Source organism: Pan troglodytes, chromosome 16 (genome assembly GCF_028858775.2).
Source record: "Pan troglodytes isolate AG18354 chromosome 16, NHGRI_mPanTro3-v2.0_pri, whole genome shotgun sequence".
Lineage (NCBI taxonomy): Eukaryota > Metazoa > Chordata > Mammalia > Primates > Hominidae > Pan > Pan troglodytes.
In genome coordinates, this window is record NC_072414.2 from 33,439,697 (window position 1) to 33,461,186 (window position 21,490).

General features: G+C 49.5%; 1 protein-coding gene and 1 long non-coding RNA gene across 2 annotated transcripts in view; one reads left to right on the top strand and one right to left on the bottom strand.

The window, feature by feature from the left end:
- RTF1 (RTF1 homolog, Paf1/RNA polymerase II complex component) overlaps positions 1-11,000 on the top strand; it is a 70,844-nt gene extending 59,844 nt beyond the window's left edge. The window contains exons 9-18 of the mRNA XM_001142072.8: positions 2,623-2,705; positions 3,528-3,615; positions 3,715-3,822; positions 4,449-4,526; positions 5,168-5,289; positions 5,461-5,518; positions 6,552-6,629; positions 7,114-7,209; positions 8,231-8,342; positions 8,598-11,000. Coding sequence (XP_001142072.1) covers positions 2,623-2,705; positions 3,528-3,615; positions 3,715-3,822; positions 4,449-4,526; positions 5,168-5,289; positions 5,461-5,518; positions 6,552-6,629; positions 7,114-7,209; positions 8,231-8,342; positions 8,598-8,704 — 930 coding nt within the window. The 3' untranslated portion in view covers positions 8,705-11,000. The remainder of the gene's footprint in view (positions 1-2,622; positions 2,706-3,527; positions 3,616-3,714; positions 3,823-4,448; positions 4,527-5,167; positions 5,290-5,460; positions 5,519-6,551; positions 6,630-7,113; positions 7,210-8,230; positions 8,343-8,597) is intronic.
- Positions 11,001-21,159: 10,159 nt separating this feature from the next.
- Positions 21,160-21,472, bottom strand: LOC134808444 (uncharacterized). The gene is made up of 2 exons (XR_010151355.1): positions 21,388-21,472; positions 21,160-21,275 (listed from the first exon to the last, which is right to left on the bottom strand). It is a non-coding gene; the product is annotated as an uncharacterized LOC134808444 (long non-coding RNA).
- Positions 21,473-21,490: the final 18 nt, after the last annotated feature.

A 21,490-nucleotide genomic window follows, 5' to 3' on the forward strand; every position in this document is an offset into this window, starting at 1 on the left:
TTCTCCCGCCTCAGCCTCCCAAGTAGCTGGGACTACAGGCGCATGCCACCACACCTGGCTAATTTTTGTATTTTTAGTAGAGACGGGGTTTCACCATGTTGGCGAGGCTGGTCTTGAACTCTTGACCTTGTGATCCACCTGCCTCGGCCTCCCAAAGTGCTGGCGTGAGCCACCGCACCTGGCCTGTTTTTATTTTTATTTATTTGTTGTTTTTGTTTTCAGACAGAGTTTCGCTTTTGTCGCCCAGGCTGGAGTGCAATGGCACGATCTTGGCTCACTGCAACCTCCGCCTCCTGGGTTCAAGTAATTCCCCTGCCTCAGCCTCCCGAGTAGCTAGTGTTACAGGCGCCCGCCACCGTGCCTGGCTAATGTTTGTATTTTTAGTAGAGATGGGGTTTCACCATGTTGGCCAGGCTGGTCTTGAACTCCTGACCTCAGGTGATCCATCTGTCTCGGCCTCCCAAAGTGCTGGGATTATTGACATGAGCCACTGAGCCCGGCCTTATTTTTAATTTTTTGTTTTTTATTTTTGGAGACAGAGTCTTACCCTGTTGCCCAGGCTGGAGTGCAGTGGCATGCTCTTGGCTCACTGCAGCCTCTGCCTTCTGGGTTCAAGCGATTCTCATGCCTCAGCCTCCAAGTAGCTGGGACTACAGGCACGCGCCACCACACCTGGCTAATTTTTTTTTAGATGGAGTCTCTTTTTTTTTTTTTTTTTTTAGACGGAGTCTCGCTATGTGGCCCAGGCTGGAGTTCAGTGGCACGATCTCGGCTCACTGCAAACTCTGGCTCCCAGGTTCATGCCATTCTCCTGTCTCAGCCTCCCCAGTAGCTGGGACTACAGGCGCCCGCAACCACGCCTGGTTAATTTTTTGTATTTTTAGTGGAGATGGGGTTTCACCGTGTTAGCCAGGATGGTCTTGATCTCCTAACCTCGTGATCCGCCCGCCTCGGCCTCCCAAAGTGCTGGGATTACAGGCGTGAGCCACCGCACCCGGCCTCACTTTGGGATTTAAAAAAAAAATTTTGTAGCAACAGCCTCTCTCTGTTTCTTATGCTGGTCTCAAACTCCGGGCCTCAAGTGATGTTCTGGCCTCAGCCTCCTAAAGTGCTTGGTGTTGGTTTTTTGTTTTGTTTTGTTTTGTTTTTTTGAGACGGAGTCTCGCCCTGTCATCCAGGCTGGAGTGCAGTGGCGCGATCTTGGCTCACTGCAAGCTCCCACTCCTGGGTTCACGCCATTCTCCTGCCTCAGCCTCCCGAGTAGCTGGGACTACAGGCGCCCACCACCATGCCAGCTAATTTTTTGTACTTTTAGTAGAGACGGGGTTTCACCTTGTTAGCCAGGATGGTCTCGATCTCCTGACTTCGTGATCTGCCTTCCTTGGCCTCCCAAAATGCTGGGATTACAGGTGTGAGCCACCACGCCCGGCCCAGGTGTTGGGTTTTTTTTTTTTTTTTTGAGACAGTGTCTTAACCATGTTGCCCAGGCTAATCTGGAACTCCTGGACTCAAGCCATCTTCCTGCCTCGGTTTTCGAAAGTGCTAGGTTTGCAGGTATGAGACACTGTGCCCAGCCTGTTTGAGATAGGATCTCGCCCTGTTGCCCAGGCTAGCATGCAGCGGTGTGATCAGAGCTCATTGCAACCTTGAACTCCTGGACTCAAACGATCCTCCTACAACAGCCTCTTGAGTAGCTAGGACTGTAGGTGCACACCACTATGCCCAACTAATTTTTTTTTTCTTTTTTGTAGAGACTGGGTCTTGGCTGGGCGCAGTGGCTCACGCCTGTAATCCCAGTACTTTGGGAGGCAGGTGGATCACGAGGTCAGGAGATCGAGACCATCCTGGCTAACATGGTGAAACCCCTCTCTACTAAAAATACAAAAAATTAGCCTGGCGTGGTGGCACGTGCCTGTAGTCCCGGCTACTTGGGCGGCTGAGGCAGGAGAATCACTTGAACCAGGGAGGCAGAGGTTGCAGTGAGCCAAAATCATGCCATTGCACTCCAGCCTGGGCGACAGAGCAAGACTTTGTCTCAAAAACAAAGAACAAAAAAAAAAAGAGAGACTGGGTCTCTCTGTGTTGCTGAGGTTGGTCTCAAATTCCTGGCTTCAAGTAATCCTCCTACCTCAGCCTCCCAAAGTGCTGGAATTACAGGCCTGAACCTCGGCGCCCAGCCTGGATTGTTTTTGTTTTGTTTTATTCTTGTCTGGTTTTTATGTGTGTTATCCCCTTGTATGAGGACCTGCAGCCATGCCATATCCTGAAATGCTTGGCAACAGAAACTGACCTACATGGTCTTCACATTTGGTTGATAAAAATCAACTGGTGAAATCCCAAATACATCCCTTGTAAGTTAGAATTAGTTGGAGGAAAAGCTTCCAGTGGGCCCCATCGGGCTCCTCTTCTGCTGGCACTTGCTCCTCCTGGGCACAAGGCTCCCTGTGCTTGGCCATCTGGATTCTAAACCTGAGAAACCTTTCTCAGAACCCCTGGCAGCTGTGGACTCTACTCAGCACTCTATCAGTTGTCTGCGTTCAGGTAGAGAGATGCAAAGGAAGAGTGTTGTGGAAAGCTCTGGAAGAGTCTGGTTTTGACTGGTGTCTCTGTCCTCTCACTTAGGTCGCTGAGATTACGGGTGTTGTGGAAACTGCCAAAGTTTACCAACTAGGTGGCACCAGAACAAACAAAGGGCTGCAACTACGGTAGGAGGCACTTCTGGGGCAGCTTCTGCTTCCACTTCAAACAGGCACTGGCTTTGGGGGCTGCTATTCTCTCTGTGTGATGTTCCTTGTTACCATTAACGCTATGTATGCAATCCCCACAAGGTACACTTGGAGGGAGACTTGTATTCCATCTTTGTCTATAGGGAAGGTAGGATATTCTCTCTTCTAGAGGGAACCAAATATATGAAGGGGTAGGACACAGAGAAAGGAAATGTCTGGTTATGAGAGACCCTCCCAGAGCCTCGCTGGCATTTCCTTGGCAAGCATGGCCAAGAGGCTTGCTTCTGGTTCTGGCTCTATGTCATAACCTCATCTGTGACAAGAAAGATCATTTTTATGGACTTCATTTCCTCTTCAGTAAAATGAAAGTGTCATTCACTCAGCAAATATTTACTGAATGTACAGTGTGCCAGGCACTGCTCTAGGTGCCATCATAGTGCACTGCAGCTTGGAACTCCTGGGCTCAGGTGATCCTCCCACCTCAGTCTCCTAAGGAGCTGCGACCACAGGCATGTAACCCTGTCCCAGCCTCTGTTGCATATTGTTGATGTTGACTGTAATGGATTTTATTGTAAATTGACTTTTGAAGCACTGACCAAGCCCATTTGGTTTCCAGTGCTAGCTTTGGGATCTCAATCTTGGCAGCTCATTAAAACAGCCTGGGATGATTTTATAGGGTAGCTAGGATTGAGAACCACTGCAATAGGTATATATAGGTGGTACATAGTCTGGTAAGGTTGCTTTGCTTGTACTACAGTCAACATGCACATTTCTTGGAGATACTGTCTCTCTTTTATGTAGGCATGGCAATGACCAACGCGTGTTCCGTTTAGAGTTTGTCTCAAACCAAGAATTCACCGAAAGTGAGTTTATGAAGTGGAAAGAAGCGGTACGTGGCTAGAGATTACCTAGCAGTTGTTCGTGCACGTTGAGAAAATATCTTTCCAAAATCCCTTACTAATAATCTCGTATCGTGTTTTTGATCCAGATGTTCTCTGCTGGCATGCAGTTGCCCACTCTAGATGAAATCAATAAAAAGGAATTATCTATTAAAGAAGCTCTTAATTATAAATTCAATGATCAGGACATTGAAGAGGTAAGAAACCTGGTGCCCCAGAACCCGGAGGTTCATCAAGAACCAGTGTTGAGAGAACATGATTCTCTTTTATTTCCCTATATCTTGACATTTTTAGCTATGCATGAAAATGAGGGAATACTAATATTACTACCTGATTATTTATAGTTCATCAAGCTTTTTTCTATACATTCTCATGTCCGGATGAGGCTAACATAGACTGAAGTGTATTCAGAGTTCAGATGAGACAACAAATGAGGCTACATACACTAAAGTGTATTTAGGGTTCAGGGGTCTGTATTCTGCTAGGCTTGATCCTTCAAGAGTTTTCCTTTTCTAAAACATCTTGGTAAAATTATTTGATCTCTGTTCTCTTGGACAGTGGCTAGCCTTACACTACCAGGCCCTTGGGCTGCTGTTTCTTGGTGCATGTTCCTTCAGCCTGTCCCAGAAGAATCTCCGTGACCCAGGAAGCAGCATAGTATCCCTTGGAATGAACCCGCTCTCTCTCTCTCTGGGGCATGACACTGCTGTAGGAAGAGCAGCCCCTTTGTAACTAGCTGTTTGCATCCAAAATGGGCTCACTTAGCCTGTCTACAAAAATAGCTTAGGAATACCTCACTGCTGGTATCTCCTCTCTGGTACAGATTGTAAAAGAGAAAGAAAGGTTCAGAAAAGCTCCACCCAACTACGCTATGAAGAAGACTCAGCTACTGAAGGAAAAGGTAAGGAGTTGTACTCGAGCCTCTTTCCTCATCCTGTAAGGAGATGTGGAAATCAAACTTGTTCATCCTCTGCCAAGTTAGTGGTGGTAGGATTGGGAGAAAATTCTGGGCTCGATCATAAGCAACACAGTGTGTTCTTGGCACCTGGGCAATGTTCCTTGGCCATTTTCCATTCCCTAAATTCAAACTCATCTTCTGCGTGTGTGCCAGTCTTCTTACTTTCTAGTCACTTCAGTTTCCTTTGTAATAAAATAGACCCTGGGGTGGTATTTAACACTGAGTCTGAACAGACAGATGACACTGTCAAGGCCACCTGTGGCTGGTGATTTTCCATTCTTCACACTGGGTTGGGGTGGGCCTTGTTATGGTGGTTTAGCCACCCTATGAGGCCTGGGGTTCTACTGCCACCAGGGACCCACAGCCAGGTAGCTGTATGGGAAGGTGTTCCCCACTGTACTGTGCACTACTATAATATAAATTATATCTTGTATTTGTAAAGTACTTCTACAGTATTCTTCCACATCTCCTGTCCTTTGCTCACCACATGAGATATCTTTGCCTGTGCTGGAAGTAAGGGGATACTTGATATGGAGTCAGTTGTATGTAGCCAAGAACGAACTCACACATCTCTCTATGTGTAGGCCATGGCTGAGGACCTGGGGGATCAGGACAAGGCCAAACAAATCCAAGATCAACTGAATGAGCTGGAGGAACGGGCAGAGGCCCTGGACCGCCAGCGGACCAAGAACATATCCGCTATCAGGTGTGTTATGGAGCCTATTTTTGGCCCGCAGACCTTGGCCAAAATTATCAGGCAAGCCTGTGGCCTGTACACTCTGTGCTGCACTGACCCCATAGATATCTGGGTTCAGGGCTCAGTGGTTCCCTCCCTCCCTTGTTTCACAGCCACTGACTCATCCCTCTTACCCCACAGTTACATCAACCAGCGGAACCGGGAGTGGAACATTGTAGAGTCTGAGAAGGCCCTTGTGGTAAGAAAACTTTATCTGAATCACTAAAACAAAGTTAATTAATAAACCATGACATCTTTTCTACATCTTGCCTAAGTTTATTTTTTAATTATTGAAATAACGTAGGCACTTAACATATACACACTCTCTCTGTATGTCCGCGTACATCTATATAATTTATTCATAATGAAAAGCAGCAGTCTTCTGCCCTGTCCTACCTCTTCCCACCCTTAGATTCTACTCCACAGGTATTTGTTTTTTCTCAATTTCTGTTTCTTGGTTGTTTCCCCCATATCTACTCTGGTATTCTTGAAGGGAAAAGGATAATATGCCGGGCGCGGTGTCTCACGCCTGTAATCCCAGCACTTTGGGAGGCCGAGGCGGGTGGATCACCTGGGGTCAGGAGTTTGAAACCAGCCTGGCCAGCATGACAAAACCCTGTCTCTCCTAAAAATACAAAAATGAGCCGGACATGGTGGTGCACGCCTGTAATCCCAGCTACTTGGGAGGCTGAGGCACGAGAATCACTTGAACCTGGGATGTGGAGATTGCAGTGAGCTGTCGTGCCACTGCACTTTAGCCTGGGCAAGAGAGCGAGAATCCATTTAAAAAATAAAAAAAATTAGCCGGGCATGGTGTCTCACGCCTGTAATCCCAGCACTTTGGGAGGCTGAGGTGGGTGGATCACCTGAGGTCAGGAGTTTGAGAGCAGCCTGGCCAACATGGCGAAACCCTGTCTCTACTAAAAATACAAAAAGTAGCTGGGTTTGGTGGCTTGCACCTGTAGTCCCAGCTGCTGGAGAGGCTGAGGCAGGAGAATCACTTGAACCTGAGAGGCAGCAGATGCAATGAGCTGAGATTGCGTCACTGCACTTCAGCCTAGGCGACAGGGCGAGACTCCATCTCAAAAAAAATTAAAATAAAAAAAAAAAGGAAAAGGATAATAGCTTTTTTTTTTTTCAGTCCCGTGCAAAGACTTATTTGCCTGTGAGCTTATGGTGAATGAGAGGAGGGGCTGGAGGTGCAGTTCTGTGGTGCATGCTTTCTCTTTCAGGCTGAAAGTCACAACATGAAAAACCAACAGATGGATCCCTTTACTCGGCGGCAGTGCAAGCCTACCATCGTTTCTAATGTGAGTGCTGAAAGAGGACATTTTAGTCAGGACCTAGATTCTAGGACACAAAATGAATTCCATTAGGAAATTAATAATGAAGTTAAAAATAATGTTTTCTTAGCTGGGATTTGCTTGTCTGAAGCTCTTGGGTCTGGATACTTCCTTTTTTATCTTGCTATAGGACATATCGGTAGTGAAAACGTGGCATGGATTTATAAAAACCTAGTGACTGATCCTCCTGTATCAGGGTGGGTTTACAGTGCAGCAGACATTAGTAATGTGTCCCTTAGCTAGGGCCTGGCTGAGCTGGGCTTGGCTTTCAAGCTTGTAATTGCCTTTTTTTTTTTTTTTTTTTTTTTTTGCTGCTTTGAGGAAAACCCCACTAGCTGCTGATGGGTCGGCTGTGGTGCTTGTGATGTTAGTTTGGTAGGTGGGAAAGAATCTGGCAGTAGGACTCTGTGAGTGTCAAACAATCTCTAAAACAACTTATTTTCTCTCTCAGTCCAGAGACCCAGCTGTTCAAGCTGCCATCTTGGCCCAGCTGAATGCAAAATACGGTTCTGGAGTGTTACCAGATGCTCCAAAGGAAATGAGCAAGGCAAGTGTGGTACCACCCTGTTGCCTGCTGAGTGAGGCTGCTGGCTGAGATACCGAACAAGTACCTTGTCTAGTTTGGGCTTGATTTTTCCACCTTGAGGAACAGGGAGTCCCTCTTGGAGTCCCTTCTCCATCCCAGTTATTTACAGATATAATCAACAGACAACCTTAATTCCAAACCTAACACCACTACTTACCTAGGGCCTTGACTATGTCCTTCAGCAGGTGGCTTCCAGCCCTCAGCATCCCCTTTTCTGCTGTGTAAAATGAGGGTACTACTGTATACCCTGCCAGCTTCACAGGAGGAGAGATAACATACAAAGATCAGACATTGTAAAAGTGAAAGCTTGTTGAAAATGGCACATTTAAAAGCAGTTTTCTTGCTGGGCGCAGTGGCTCATGCCTGTAATCCCAGCACTTTGGGAGGCGGAGGTGGGCGGATCACCTGAGGTCAGGAGTTCGAGACCAGCCTGGCCAACATGGTAGAACCCCGTCTCTACTAAAAATAGAAAAAAATTAGCTGGGCGTGGTGGCGGGTTCCGATAACTCCAGCTACTGAGGAGGCTGAGGCAGGAAAATCACGTGAACCTGGGAGGGGGAGGTTGCAGTGAGCCAAGATTGCACCGTTGTACTCCAGCCTAGGTGACAAGAGTGAGACTCCCACCTCAAAAAAAAAAAAAAAAAAAAAAAGCAGTTTTCTGTCCAAGTTAAGTCTTTTCCTGTTGTAGTCTAACTGGTCTCAGGATTTCTGAAATCTTAGGTCAGGAAGTGACCCGTTGCTTAAGCCCACCCTTTCTACACTCATACCACAGACACAAGCCTGCCCTCTTCTCTGTGCTTGTAGCCTTCAGGAGAGAAAGCTCTTTGTCTGTGGCCTCCCTCTGAGAGAAGGAATCAGAAAGGGGCCTTAGTAGGAAAATCTAATGAACTCAAATAAGAGCTTCGTACCGTTAGTGGCTGCTGCTGCTTGAAATCCACTTGCATTTATGCTCTTACCATTAGCTTTCCTCTTCACATTCCAGGGTCAAGGCAAAGATAAAGATTTGAATTCTAAGTCAGCCAGTGACCTCTCAGAAGATCTGTTCAAAGTACACGATTTTGATGTGAAGATTGACTTACAAGTTCCCAGCTCAGGTATGTGAGGGTGGGGTGGGTGGTGAGGGCTGAGAACCAGATGGATCCATGGTTTTCTGGGGCAACAAGGAAGCCCACTTTTAGGGAAGAAAGGGGAATGCTGGCTCATCAGCACCCACAGGCCAGGCCAAGACAGGCTGCGGGTATGGTGAGAGGGAACAGGGCCACAGTCAGGAGGCTGCCTGCAGGAGTGTAGCACAGGACTAAGAGGACTTCGTGGGACCTCAGCTGCCAACTTGCTCTTCTTTCCCACAGAGTCAAAGGCTTTAGCCATCACCTCCAAGGCTCCGCCAGCCAAGGATGGGGCTCCAAGGAGATCTCTGAACTTGGAAGACTACAAAAAACGACGAGGGCTTATTTGAGCACACCCAGCCTGCTGCTTCTGACCCTGCATGCCCCATCGCAGCGTCCCACCTTTCCTCCTTTCCTTTGATTTAGCCTCTTTGGGCTGGAGCAGCTGTTGAACTGGGAAGAGACTCTAAACTGCCAGTCATCTGTAATATAAACCATTTGCTGTATAGACCTCCTTTGTCTGCACATCATCTCCCACCAGCCTCCCCTCCCCCAGGGCCCCACCCAGTGTGGGCCTGGGCTCTCTTGGGCTTTATCCATGTCTTTAGATTTGTGTTTGCCTTTTGTTTTTTTAACCGCGCAGTTCATTGGCCACTCTGCACGCATTCAGTATTACCATGGAGCTGGGAATCTTGCTGGAGCCCCTGGGGCAATAGCAGCACCAGGCGGTCTCCTCTACAGACTGCCTTGGCCCACCCATTGAACATTCGGCACGTGACCTTGTGGGGGGAGCGGGGATTGGGCACCTGCGATCCTCTTTCCTCTCTTCATCTTTCTCTTCTGCCCTTCTTTTTGGAAGAAGGGGTTTCAAAACCAGTTTAGTTTCCAAAAAGTGTACATTTGTGGGGGGGGGGGGGAGGGTCTAATATGAGAGCGAGAGTGTGTATGTGTGTGTGTGTAAGTGTGTGGATTTTTTTATCATTTTTTAAAAATGCAGTACTCTTTGTATCAGTCTGTCATGGGTCTATAGCTGTTTCAGATTTTTTTCAGCTGTACTTGAGCATCTGAAACTGCAAGAAAGAAACTCATTAAATGTGATTCTTCTTACTAAACAGGCCTGACTGCTGTAGCTGTGTAACTTCCCCATTCCCACCTACTCTTCCCATCCTTTCCCAACTTTGGAGAAAACTCCCCAGTTTAGCCCCCTGACCTGCAGGCTGTGTCCTGGCAGGTGTGGGAGGGAAGCCCATGGCCGGGTACCAGGGAGGGCAGTGAATGTCTTGCTCATCCCATGGGTACAGCCCACAGCTTCTTGGCTGAACGTAGAACTTCTTTTTCTCACCCAGTATACCAGCCTCTTCCTGGTGATTCTGTTTTGCTGCTTTGGCAAGAATTACATTTTGTTTTTAAGAGAAATTTCTGAATATGAATGTGGAGAGCAAACACAAAAAGATTTAGGTTACGCCGGGTGCGGTAGCTCACGCCTGTAATCCCAGCACTTTGGGAGGCCTAGGCGGGTGGATCACCTGAGGTCAGGAGTTCAAGACCAGTCTGACTAACACGGTGAAACCCCATCTCTACTAAAACTACAAAACTTAGCCGGGCATGGTGGTGTGTGCCTGTAATCCCAGCTACTCGGGGGGCTGAGACAGGAGAATCCCTTGAACCTGGGAGGCGGAGGTTGTGGTGAGCCAAGATCGTGCCACTGCACTCCAGTCTGGGTGACAGAGTGAGACTCCGCCTCAAAAAGATTTAGGTTGCAAATGTTTCAAGCATGTGCAGTTTTGTGTGTGTGTATACATATATATGGTCAGCATATATATTGTGCAGCTAGGGCGAAGCCAGCAGAGGTGTGTGTATGTCTTTATGAAATGTTTGAAAAGAGATAAGCTGACTGCTTGATAATCACTCTCAGGTGTAAAGCTCCAAGTGTAAATAAAAGTGGCATTTAACAAATCTTTCAGAACAAAGTACAGCTGACTATATATACCAAGAGCTAAGCTAAAGGAACAGCTGAGAGCTCCGATCTCCACGAGAGACGAATCTAAAAGCTCTGCTTTGTACTTCCTCACCCTGCTTTCGTACAAGGAAGGGGGACGATGGGAAATCATGGACTTGTAAGTTGTATTTAAACATAAAAATGAACTTGGTAACTTCTGGGTTTAGTAGAGCCTCAGTGTCGCTTTAACTTAGTTTACTTTTTTTTTATTTTTAAAGCAGCAATGGATGGTTTTAAAGGAGTATTATGATTGTAAAATTGCTAAATATGACTGTAACACAGCTTTGTGGTAGCTGTGACACAGTTCACTTGGGCAAAGGAGTGGTGATGGACTCGTTAAAATCATATATACTTGAATAGTCCATTGACTGAAACTCTTTATAGACTATTGTGTAAATGTGGAATCACAGACTGTTAACATTGCCTGGACTTCAGCAGAGTCCTGGAGCTGCTGGGACCTCTCCTATCATGATGAACTTGGACTTTTTTTTTTGATTTCTGGTTTTAAAAAACATAAAATTATAGAATCCAGATAATTCGCTGGAGTCATTCTGATCCACCATGTAGATCTGTATTTAGTATCATTTGGATTTGGAGAAGTGTTGATTACATTATGGCTGTGTAATAAAATTTTTATTAAAACTGCATCACACTGTAGCCACTTTGCCACCACCTCCCCACATGTAGCCGCTGAAACCCCCACGAGATGCCAGTGCACACAGCAGGGAGAAAAGCCAACCAAAGAAGACCGAAGGGTATCTTTCCACCCGAGTAGCCTCTGTAGTGATTGGGACCAAGACTAAGGACTTGTCTCCAATCTCAGCTGAGGCAGTGCCTCTGAACCAAGATCTTGGCCAGGCATTAAGACACTGGCTTTGTCCTACCAACTAGGATTTCTTGGTGGTTCACACTATTTCTTGTGCTGGGGAATTCCCTCATTGGGCCCCTCCTCCCCCCACAGTGTGGTTTCAGTGTTGAAGGGTGCAGCACCCAAGGTTGTTTTTATGCATTTTTTCAGTTCCTTCCAAGAAGCAAAAAGGCCAGTGTCCATCTGCCTAGTTCATAATGTTTATAGGTCTGTTTGTCTGTCTTGCTTCTGGCAGGTGTAGGGAAAGTCTACTGCCTGCCACTCCCTTCAAAAAGAATGTTTTTGCTTTTGTGAAGTCCTGACTTGTCACTCAAACTGTACCAATATTGTAAATAAATGTTACGCCATTTTAACAAAGAGATCAGATTGAGTCTAAGGATTGCATCCTGAGTGGCAACTCCTAAAGCCATGTTTTGAAAGTCCAAGAGAACCTCTCTTGCTCCTTTTCCTTCTTCTCTTAGCCCTGTGCCCACAAAAGTGAAAGTGGCCATCGTCAACTCTTTAGCAGCCTGGTTCCCCGGAAGCCTCTCTGGTAGGGTAGTTGCCTAGACCCAAGGAAACCTCCAGTTGTCCTGGTTTACTTCCTGTCTTGGTAAGAGACCAATAAGTTTTAACAGAGCTAAGTAGACCCCTGATGTACTGCCTAACCCTAGTGAGAATCTGGGCCTTTCAACCTTTTTTTTTCAGCTGGGGTCTCTGCTGTCTAGGCTGGAGTGCGGTGGTGTAATCACAGCTCACTGCAGCCTCAACCTCCCGGGCTCAAGTGATCCTCCCACCTCACCATTCCAAGTAGCTGGGACTACAGTCATGCACCATCACACCCAGCTAATTTTTAAATTTTCTGTTGAGACGGAATATTGCTATGTTGCCCAGGCTGGTCTTGAACTCCTGGCCTCGAGTGATCCTCCCGCCGCAGCCTCCCAAAATGCTGGGATTGCAGGCATGAGCCACTGTGCTCAGCTCCTTTCAACTTTAAATTGGCCTAGGCACAGTTTCTTTGCTCTTTTTTCTGGCTATCATGAGTTTGAAGGGGGTGCCCAGGGGCCATGAGTGTGGCTATGGAGGAAACACTGATCTTCCTTCATCCACGCCCCCCTCATGCTGGGGAGGTCTATAGGCCTCCCCATCCCCAGTGCCTGAGGCTGTGTCTCCGACCTTTCTGAACACATTTTAGCTAGGAAGCAAGAAGATCCTGGATCTTCCACACCCTTTAAGAAGGCAATGGATGGCAATCACAGTGATAAGAGTCACGTCCAAGACCGCTTCTGGTGGTGGAGAGGTTGCTTACCTGCAAGTGCGTCCAATGAGGTTTTCTCCAACTCCCCAGCACTCCCACTACCTAACTGTTGGGAGCAGTGGGACCTAGAGAGCAGGGGTTCTGGGCAGATGACAACATAGCTTGCTTATCTTCCAGGATTTGAGTGCTGTGGGGCAGCCACTTGCTACCTATCTCTGAGAATCAAGAAAGACCACCTGGGGTGCAAGTGGAGAGAAGAAGGGTGCTGGGTTGGTCAACTTCATCTCCCTGGCCACGTTTTTCCAGAAGGGAGATCTTCCTTCAGTAACTATAATGTGGCTGTGATCCAGCAGCCTTAGGAAGCCATCAACTCCCAGCTCCAATTTTTTTCACGATTTCCCTGACTTAAGCAGAGACTGCTGAGCTCCCTTGGCAAGGAGGGTGTTAAGGAGCTGAAGGGAATGGCAGTGCTAAGACAGGGCCAAAAGGCATGCCTTCTCTAAGGTTCCACAGGCCAGCCCCAGGGAACATGGAGATACGGCTTTTAGGCACTGGAGCATAAATAGGCATGTCTAGGGCTTCCAGACCATGCTCAGGATACAAGGGAGGGCCAAGAGCCAAAAGGCACCCAGGCTCGGGAAAGGGTTCAGATCCCCGCTCTGCCACTTGCTATTACCTAGGGCTGAGCTACTTAACACCTTTGAGCCACAAGTTTTCCACCTTTCAAAAAACAACCTGTCCCCAGTAGGGGTCCAATAAATGCTGTTGTTAATGAGAGTGAAGCCGCTGGACCCGGGAGGAGAGGAACGGCCCTCGGAGTGGGCTGATGGAGGGCGGAAGCACTGGGCAGTGGGCAGGACTAGAAACTCCACTTGGGCTGGGGTTGGGGGTGGGGGAAAAGAAACCCTGACTCCAGATGGAGGCTCCCATTGGGAGACCTTGGGCTGGCCTAGGGATGCGTCCAGAGAAAGTGTGCTGCCTCTGGGCCAGGCCCTCGTTGCTGTCATTCCCCACAGGCCAACGCACACCACCTTTACTGACCAGGCTTCTGAAGGCGTTGAAGGCTTGCCACCTTACCACCCTCCAGCTGGCCCCAACTGAGGCCCGACCTACCCACAACCCCCAAGAGTAGTGAATACTCAAAATAGCACCAATAGTACCAAACCAGAAGGTAAGTGTAAAAGAAGCACAACAAAGCTCTGACCCTTCCCATGATGATTACCTTGATACTTCTTCAAAAGATAGATACTTTTGGGCCCTGCGCCATGGCTCCTGCCTGTAATCCCAGCACTTTGCAAGGCCGAGGAGGGAGGATCGCTTGGGGCCAGGAGTTCGAGACCAACCTGGTCAACATAGCGAGACTCCATTTCTTTTTTTCTTTTTCTTTCTTTCTCTTTTTTTTTTTTTTTTTTTTGAGGTGGAGCCTCGCTCTGTCGCCCAGGCTGGAGTGCAGTGGCGCAATCTCGGCTCACTGCAACTTCCGCCTCTCAGGTCCATGCAATTCTACTGCCTCAGCTTCCCAAGTAGCTGGGATTACAGGCATGTGCCACCATTCCTGGCTAATTTTTGTATTTTTAGTAGAGGTGAGGGTTTACCATGTTGGCCAGGCTGGTCTTGAACTCCTGACCTTGTGATCCTCCCGCCTCGGCCTCCCAAAGTGCTGGGATTACAGGCGTGAGCCACCACGCCCGGCCTCTTTTTTTTTTTTTTAATCGAATACTTTTGATTTCTTTTTCTCTTTTAGCCATGGATAGCCCTGCTTCGCTAAGCGCCTGCGATGCAGCACAGCCCTTCACCTGGCAAGCCCGGAAGCCTCAGGTTGACTCCATCAGTTTTGCCGGGAGAGCCCTTCGGCGCTCCCCGCTTGGTGTCTCCACCACCCCCCGCACCGGCCTGGGCGCCACCCTTGTCCGCGCCAACGGTCCCCGCATCCCTCGCCCCGTGCGCCTCCTGCGCCGTTAGCGCCCAGTCCACGCAGCAAGGGAGGAGGCGCGTGGCCGCTGCGTTCCAGGGCGCTCTGCCCTCGTTCCCCACTCCGGGTCCGCAGCCTCAGAGCCAGGGTCCCAGTGGCCCGGGGCCTGCATGCGTCTCCAGCCGTGGATCCCCCGGGGCGCGCGCCTTGGGAGTTGAGCTGGACCCCGGCTCGCACGCGGCCCACGCGGAGACGCATGGGCACTACGGTCCCAGACCCCGGGCCACTGCGTGCTCTGTGGACTCGGTCCCCAGGCACACCCGAGGTGTGGAGGTCACGCCTGCAGGCGCAGAGCTCACAGATGGAATTAGGAGGCGCCTCCTAACCCCCGCCGCCCCCCATCACCACGCCACCGTGACTACACGATGCAGGGACCCCCGACGACGTCCCAGGCATTCCTACAGTGGTCGCCTCCACAAGCTGAGTCCCTGACCTCAGACCCTTCCTGTCCCCTTCGCCTCCCCTCGCACTGGGTGAGGTTCTGCGGGTTCTGAGTTCTGGAGAAGAAGGAGGATCACAGGAACACAGGCTCCTGAGTGGGATCGGAAACCTTGTTTCTGAAGTGTCAGGAGAGAATATGTTCTTACTGCACACACACAGGTGTGGTGACACATTTTGTTCGTTTTAGACAAGAGTGACTCAGACTGTGGAGGGTCAATGAACACTGCTAGATCCTGAGCCCTGCTGAGGTAACCTTGCACCCATCCCTGGATATTCCCACAAAGTCTAGTCAATCCATTTATGAGGTCAGAGATTGCCGGGAAGGAAGGGAAACCTAGAGGCCAGGAAAAGAGGCTGGGGCTGGGAGCTGAGGGCTCGCCTGTCAGGTGAAGACCCATTCACGCCTCTTTCCAAGAGAAAGGAGACCCTCACCTCTCTCCCATTCTCAGGTGTCCACTGGGCTCTGGCCAGCCCTGCAGCACCCTCTCTGGTAGGCCCTGACGGAGAAGGACATCGAACCCACCAGAGGTGAGGAATGTTTTGGATGCAGGAAGCAGCTGAGAAACCAAAATTCCCAGCGCGCACATTGACAACCTCTTGGAAAGGGAGGGAAGGCAGCCACTGAGCGTCCCAGGGCCTGTTTTCTTCTTGGGCCCTTTCTGGTTTCCTTCCTCAGTAAGACAATGAAAATGATACACTATCACTCCTGGAAACGGGCGGGGGCATCACAGGATCCACACATTCCTGTGTCCTTTGCACCTAGCACAATAGCAGCTGCTCCATGGAAGTGTGTCTGCTCTGTGAATGCATGAGTGAATCACAGGTATTGTCACAGAATAGTGGGGTCTTAGGGTCATAAAGTCCCTTGGAAGGGCACCAAGTCCCGCAGTGCATGTCTGGGAGTTGTTACTAGAATAAGACCTTGCACCACCGGGTCCAGTGGAACATGACAGCCCAACCCCCTCTCACCTCCCCACTCCTACCACACACACACACCCCACACACACTACACACACCACACTCACACACCACACCCACCACACACACACTACACACACACACACACCACACACACCACACTCACACCCACACCTACCACACACACCACACACCACACCCACCACACATGCCACACTCACACCACACACCACACCCACCACACATGCCACACTCACACCACACCCACCACACACACCACACCCACACCACATACCACACACCACACACACACCACATACAACACACAACACACACATACCACACATGTGCGCCACACATACATGCCATATACACCACAAACATAACCCCACACACACACCACACATGCCACAATGACACATACCACACACACACTAGAGAGGCTCTGCTCCTGCTGGAGAAGACTTGAAGTCTCCTCAAAGGAACAGATGCTCCATTCAGGAGCACAGGTCAAAGGCTGTGCCTTCCCTTCTCTCCCCAAGGTGAAAGGCCCTGCTTGTCATCTTAGGAAGCAGAAACCAGCACTGTGCCTGGCAGAGGGTGATGAGTGGTGATTTTGCTCCTGCCACTGGTGCTGCCCTGGGGATGGGGTAGAGGTGGGCACAGCTATGAGGCAGGCTGGGGTGAGGACCCCAGAAACCCCTCACATCACACATCCCATTTTCCAGGCCCTTTTTTCTTCCCTAGTTTTGTACCTGAGAGTGATGTTTCTCTAGAAGAGATGCAGCCCTCAGTCATGATAAATCCTGAAATTTTTTTTTTTTTTTTTTTTTTGGGACGGGGTCTCTCAATCTGTTGCCCAGGCTGGAGGGCAATGGCTTGATCACGGCTGACTGCAGCCTCAACCTCCCTAGGCTCAGGTGATCCTCCCACCTCTTCCTCCTGAATACCTTGGACCACAGGCATGTGTCACCATGCTTGGCTAATTTTCTTATTTTTTGTAGAGATGGGTTTTCAGCATGTTGCTCAGGCTGGCCTCAAATTCCTAGGTTCAAGTGATCCTCTTGCCTGGGCCACCCAAAGTGCTAGGATTACAGGTACCAGTCACTGGGCCCACCCGTGAAGGTCTTTGATGGGGGTGAAGACTCAGGCACTTCAAGAAGCACACCTCAGGCCAGGCGCAGTGGCTCATGCCTATAATCCCAGCATTTAGGGAGGCCAAGGTGGGCAGATCACCTGAGGTCAGGAGTTCAAGACCAGCCTGGACAACATGGAGAAATCTCATCTCTATTAAAAATATAAAAATTAGCTGGGCATGGTGGCAGGTGCCTGTAATCCCAGCTACTCAAAAGCTGACACAGGAAATTTCCTGAACCCAGGAAGCAGAGGTTGCAGTGAGCTGAGATCACACCAATGCACTACAGCCTTGGCAACAGAGCGAGACTCTGCCTCAAAAAAAAAAAAAGCAGACCTGTAGGGAACAGGAGGATCAACCAACTGAGATACCACAAGAAGATAGGTTCTGTCTGGGCACAGTGGCTCACACCTATAATTCTAGCACTTTGGTAGGCCAAAGCAGGAGGATTGCTTGAGCCCAGGAATTCAAGACCAGCTGGGACAACAGAGTGAGATCCCTGTCTCTACAAAAAATTTAAAAATTGGCTGGGCATGGTGACACATGCCTCTGCCTGTGGTCCCGGCTACTCGAGAGGCTAAGGCAGGAGGATCACTTAGGCCCAGGAAGTTGAGACTGACGTGAGCCGTGATTGTGACTCTGCACTCCAGCCTGGGTGACCGAGTGAGACCCTGTCTCAAAAATAAATAAATAAATAAAGGAAAAGAAAAAAGGTTATCTGCTCAGACATGTAAGCTGGCCTTGTGGCCAAGGCAGAGAGACTCTCATGGCCTATCTCAGAACAGCCACCTAATGACCATCAAAACCTTGACACACTGGCGGGGTGCAATGGCTCATGCCTGTAATCCCAGCACTTTGGGAAGCTGAAGGAAGAAGACTGTTTGAGGCTAGAGTTCAAGACTTGGCCAACATAGGGAGACTCCATCTCTACAAAAAGTTTTTAAAATTAGTTGAGCATGGTAGTGTGTGCCTGTGGTCCCACCTACTCAGGAGGCTGGGGCAGGAGGATCCCTTGAGCCCAGGAGGTGGAGGCTGCAGTGAGCCATGATGGCACACTCTAGCCTGGGTGACAGAGTGAGTGAGACTTTGTCTAAAAAAAAAAACAAAAACCCAAAAACAAACAAAAAACAACCTTGACACATTCCTCTACACCCCAGTGTCCCCCTTTTCTGTTGTTTAATTTTTTAAAAACTGTCTCTGGCGGTCAGGCCCAGTGGCTCACACCTGTAATCCGAGCACCTTGGGAGGCTGAGGCAGGCAGATCACCTGAGGTCAGGAGTTCGAGACCAGCCTGGCCAATGTAGTGAAGCCCTGTCTCTACTAAAAATACAAAAAATTAGCCAGGTGTGGTGGCACACACCTGTAATCCCAGCTACATGGGAGGCTGAGGCAGGAAAATCGCTTGTGCCAGCAGGTGGAGGTTGCAGTGAGCTGAGATGGTGCCACTGCACTTCATCCTGGGTGACAGAGCAAGACTCTCTCTCAAAAAAAAAAAAAAAAAAAAAAATTTTATCTGGCCTGCTTAATGCTTAAGTGTTTGAACATCCCCACCATTTTTTTTTTTTTTTTTTTTTTTTTTTTTTTTTTTTTTTGTGGCACTCAAGAGGCCATCCCTTCTACCTCCATACTGGTCAGTCTGATTTTCTCCACATCCCTTCTACTCAAGCATCAAAGACTGAGAAAACTGAGTCATAAAAGAACAGATGTTCTAGGGTTTCAACGTTTATTCCTGGCATGACTAAGAGGACGGAAGAGCCTGCTGACCTCATCCTACAGCTATACAGGGACTCCCAGGCCTTGCCCCAAGACGTACCCTTATGTTTTCTGACTGTAGTAGGTGGGGGCAGACTCTACCTTCAGAAGGAACTACAAGATGTTTCTTTGTTTTGAGATGGAGTCTGGCACTGTCGCCTAGGCTCACTGCAACCTCTGCCTCCTGGGTTCAAGTGATTCTCCTGCCTCGGCTACCCAAGTATCTGGCATTACAGGTGCCCTCCACCATGCCCAGCTAATCTTTGTATTTTAGTAGAGACGGGATTTCACCACGTTGGCCAGGCTGGTCTCGAACTCCTGACCTCAGGTGATCCACCCACCTCAGCCTCCCAAAGTGCTGGGATTACAGGTGTGAGCCACTGCACCCGGCCAGGAAATACAAGATGTTAATGAAAGAATTTGAGAACATGAGCGAGGTGGCTCATGCCCATAATCCCAGCGCTTTGGGAGGCCTGGGTGGGCGGATCACCTGAGGTCAGGAGTTCGAGACCAGCCTGGCCAACATGGTGAAACCCCGTCTCTACTAAAAATACAAAAACTAGCCAGGCCTGGTGGCGAGCACCTGTAATCTCAGCTACTCGGGAGGCTGAGGCTAGAGAAGCAGGCTGAGGCTCTTGAAGCCAGGAAGCAGAGGTTGCAGTGAGCCGAGATCACGCCATTGCACTCGAGCCTGGGCGACAAGTGCGCAGGAAGTCAGGGGACCTAGCCAGGATACACTGCCTTTTCCATCAACTGGCTGTGTGTCCTTAACCTCCCTGGTGGAGCCACTTAACCTCTTTGGTACTTCTGTAATGTGAATGAGGAGGATAGATGGATATAAGGCCCCTTACTGCTCTAAGAATCTATGGGATTGGATTTCAGTTCAGCATCCATTTCCAGGTTTGCGCTCATCTTTCCAATGAGAGACACCTGGGCAGGTAGAGCAAAGAGCAATTCTCTGGCTGCTGGTATAGTAGACCTAAGGCTTGAGCAAGTGCCTGATACAAGAAGAAAAGGAATTGCCCCTTTTTCTTGGCAGCCAGGACAGAGACCCAGTGCCCAGCCTGCTTATACCTCCAACCCTGCCCATCCATCGCCTGACACACAGGAGTGCAGGACAAGTTCTCGCCCCTCATTGCCCTCCCTACCTTTCCAGTTCTGGCAGTTCCTTGCAGGCTCTCCCCACCTTGGGTTTCCTCCCAGCCCCGTCTCTGAGGGCAGCACCTTCCCACATCCTGCCGCAGGTCAGTGTAGCTGTGAAGGAGGCAGAGGAGTGAGTGTCTGAGACACGAGTGATCCAGGTCCTTCAAGCTGCAGAGTACATCCCTCACACACATACTCAAGATTCCTCCAGATGGTTGTCCTAGAGAAGGTGGCGATGTGATTTCCCAGGTTCTCCGTGAAGTAGTCAAGTATTCAAACTCCTCTATGCCCTTCTTCCTCTTACCCCTTCATTCCCTCTATTTCTCCTGCCTCTCTCATTGCCATTCTTTCTTACATTATTTTGCTTCCTTCCTCAGTTCTCCAGGATCTTCACCTATTTGTTTATTTTGAGATAGCGTATGACTTGTCACCCAGACTGCAGTGCAGTGGAATGTCATGGCTCTCTGCAGCCTCGACCTCCTGGGCTCAAATAATCCTCTCACCTCAGCCTCCTAAGTAGCTGGGACCACAGGTGCATGCCACCATGCTCAGCTTTTGTTTTTTTTTGAGACAAGTTATCACTCTGTTGCCCAGGCTAGAGTGTGGAGTGTGGTGGTGGAGTGTGGTGGTGATCTCAGCTCACTGCAGCCTCGACCTCCCGGGCTCAAGTGATCCTTCTACTTCAGCCTCTCCCCGAGTAGCTGGGACTACAAGTGCACACCACCACACCTGCCTAATATTCTGTATTTTTAGTAGAGACAGGGTTTTGCCATGTTGCCCAGGCTGGTCTCGAACTCCTGGGATCAAGCAATCTGCCCGCCTTGCCCTCCCAAAGTGCTGGGGTTACAAGCCTGAGCCACTATGCTTTGCCGAAGATTCCCGTCTTCCCACTGAACCTTCCTCTTTCCTTCTCCTGGGCCATTCCTGAGCCCTGGCTGAGGGGAGAGAAGGGAAGGAAAGCCCCTCCTGCGGCCATCTCAGCATCCAAGGCAATCCTTCTGGGGCTGCTCTGTCTCCAGGGCCCCAGCCATCCCCAGACACTGAGTGCCTGAGCGGGGGACCCTCACTCCTGTGGCACTATGGTAAGATAGGAAACAGTGGCTTCTCCTCAAAGCAGCCTCGCCGGTCGGTCAGCTGACTACCAACATGGGAAGTGGCCGAAGATCCACATGGAATGACACTGATAAGCACTTTGCAGTGTCTGAAACTCTTAAACATCAGTGCTGTCTTCCTAGTTTTACAGACACAACTCTGTGGGTTGGATGAGGTTTTTCTAAATGTACAAATGCAGAAATATACGGAGGGAGTAAAGGGACTGCCTACAAATCACATCTAGAGTGTGGTGTACCTGATTTCAAATCTTTTATTTTATTCTCGCAGCAACGGGAGAATCCGCAGTCGAGGGAGGTGAAATGACTTGCTGAACGCCACACGGCGGACTCCAAGCCCCGAGCTCCTATAACAGAGGAGGAGGAAGGCGGGCTCAGCTCCTGCCACCCAGCAGCGGGGGAGATGCAGCCCGGGACTCGGCTGGGCCACGGGGACAGATCCAAGCCCCGCCCCCTGACCTTGTTCTCTGCCCGCCGGGAAGTGGGGAACTTGCGGGGAGCAGCCTCAGCTCGTCCCTGGGGCAGAGTCTCCACTTGGGTGCACGCCCTGGGGTGGGGCTTC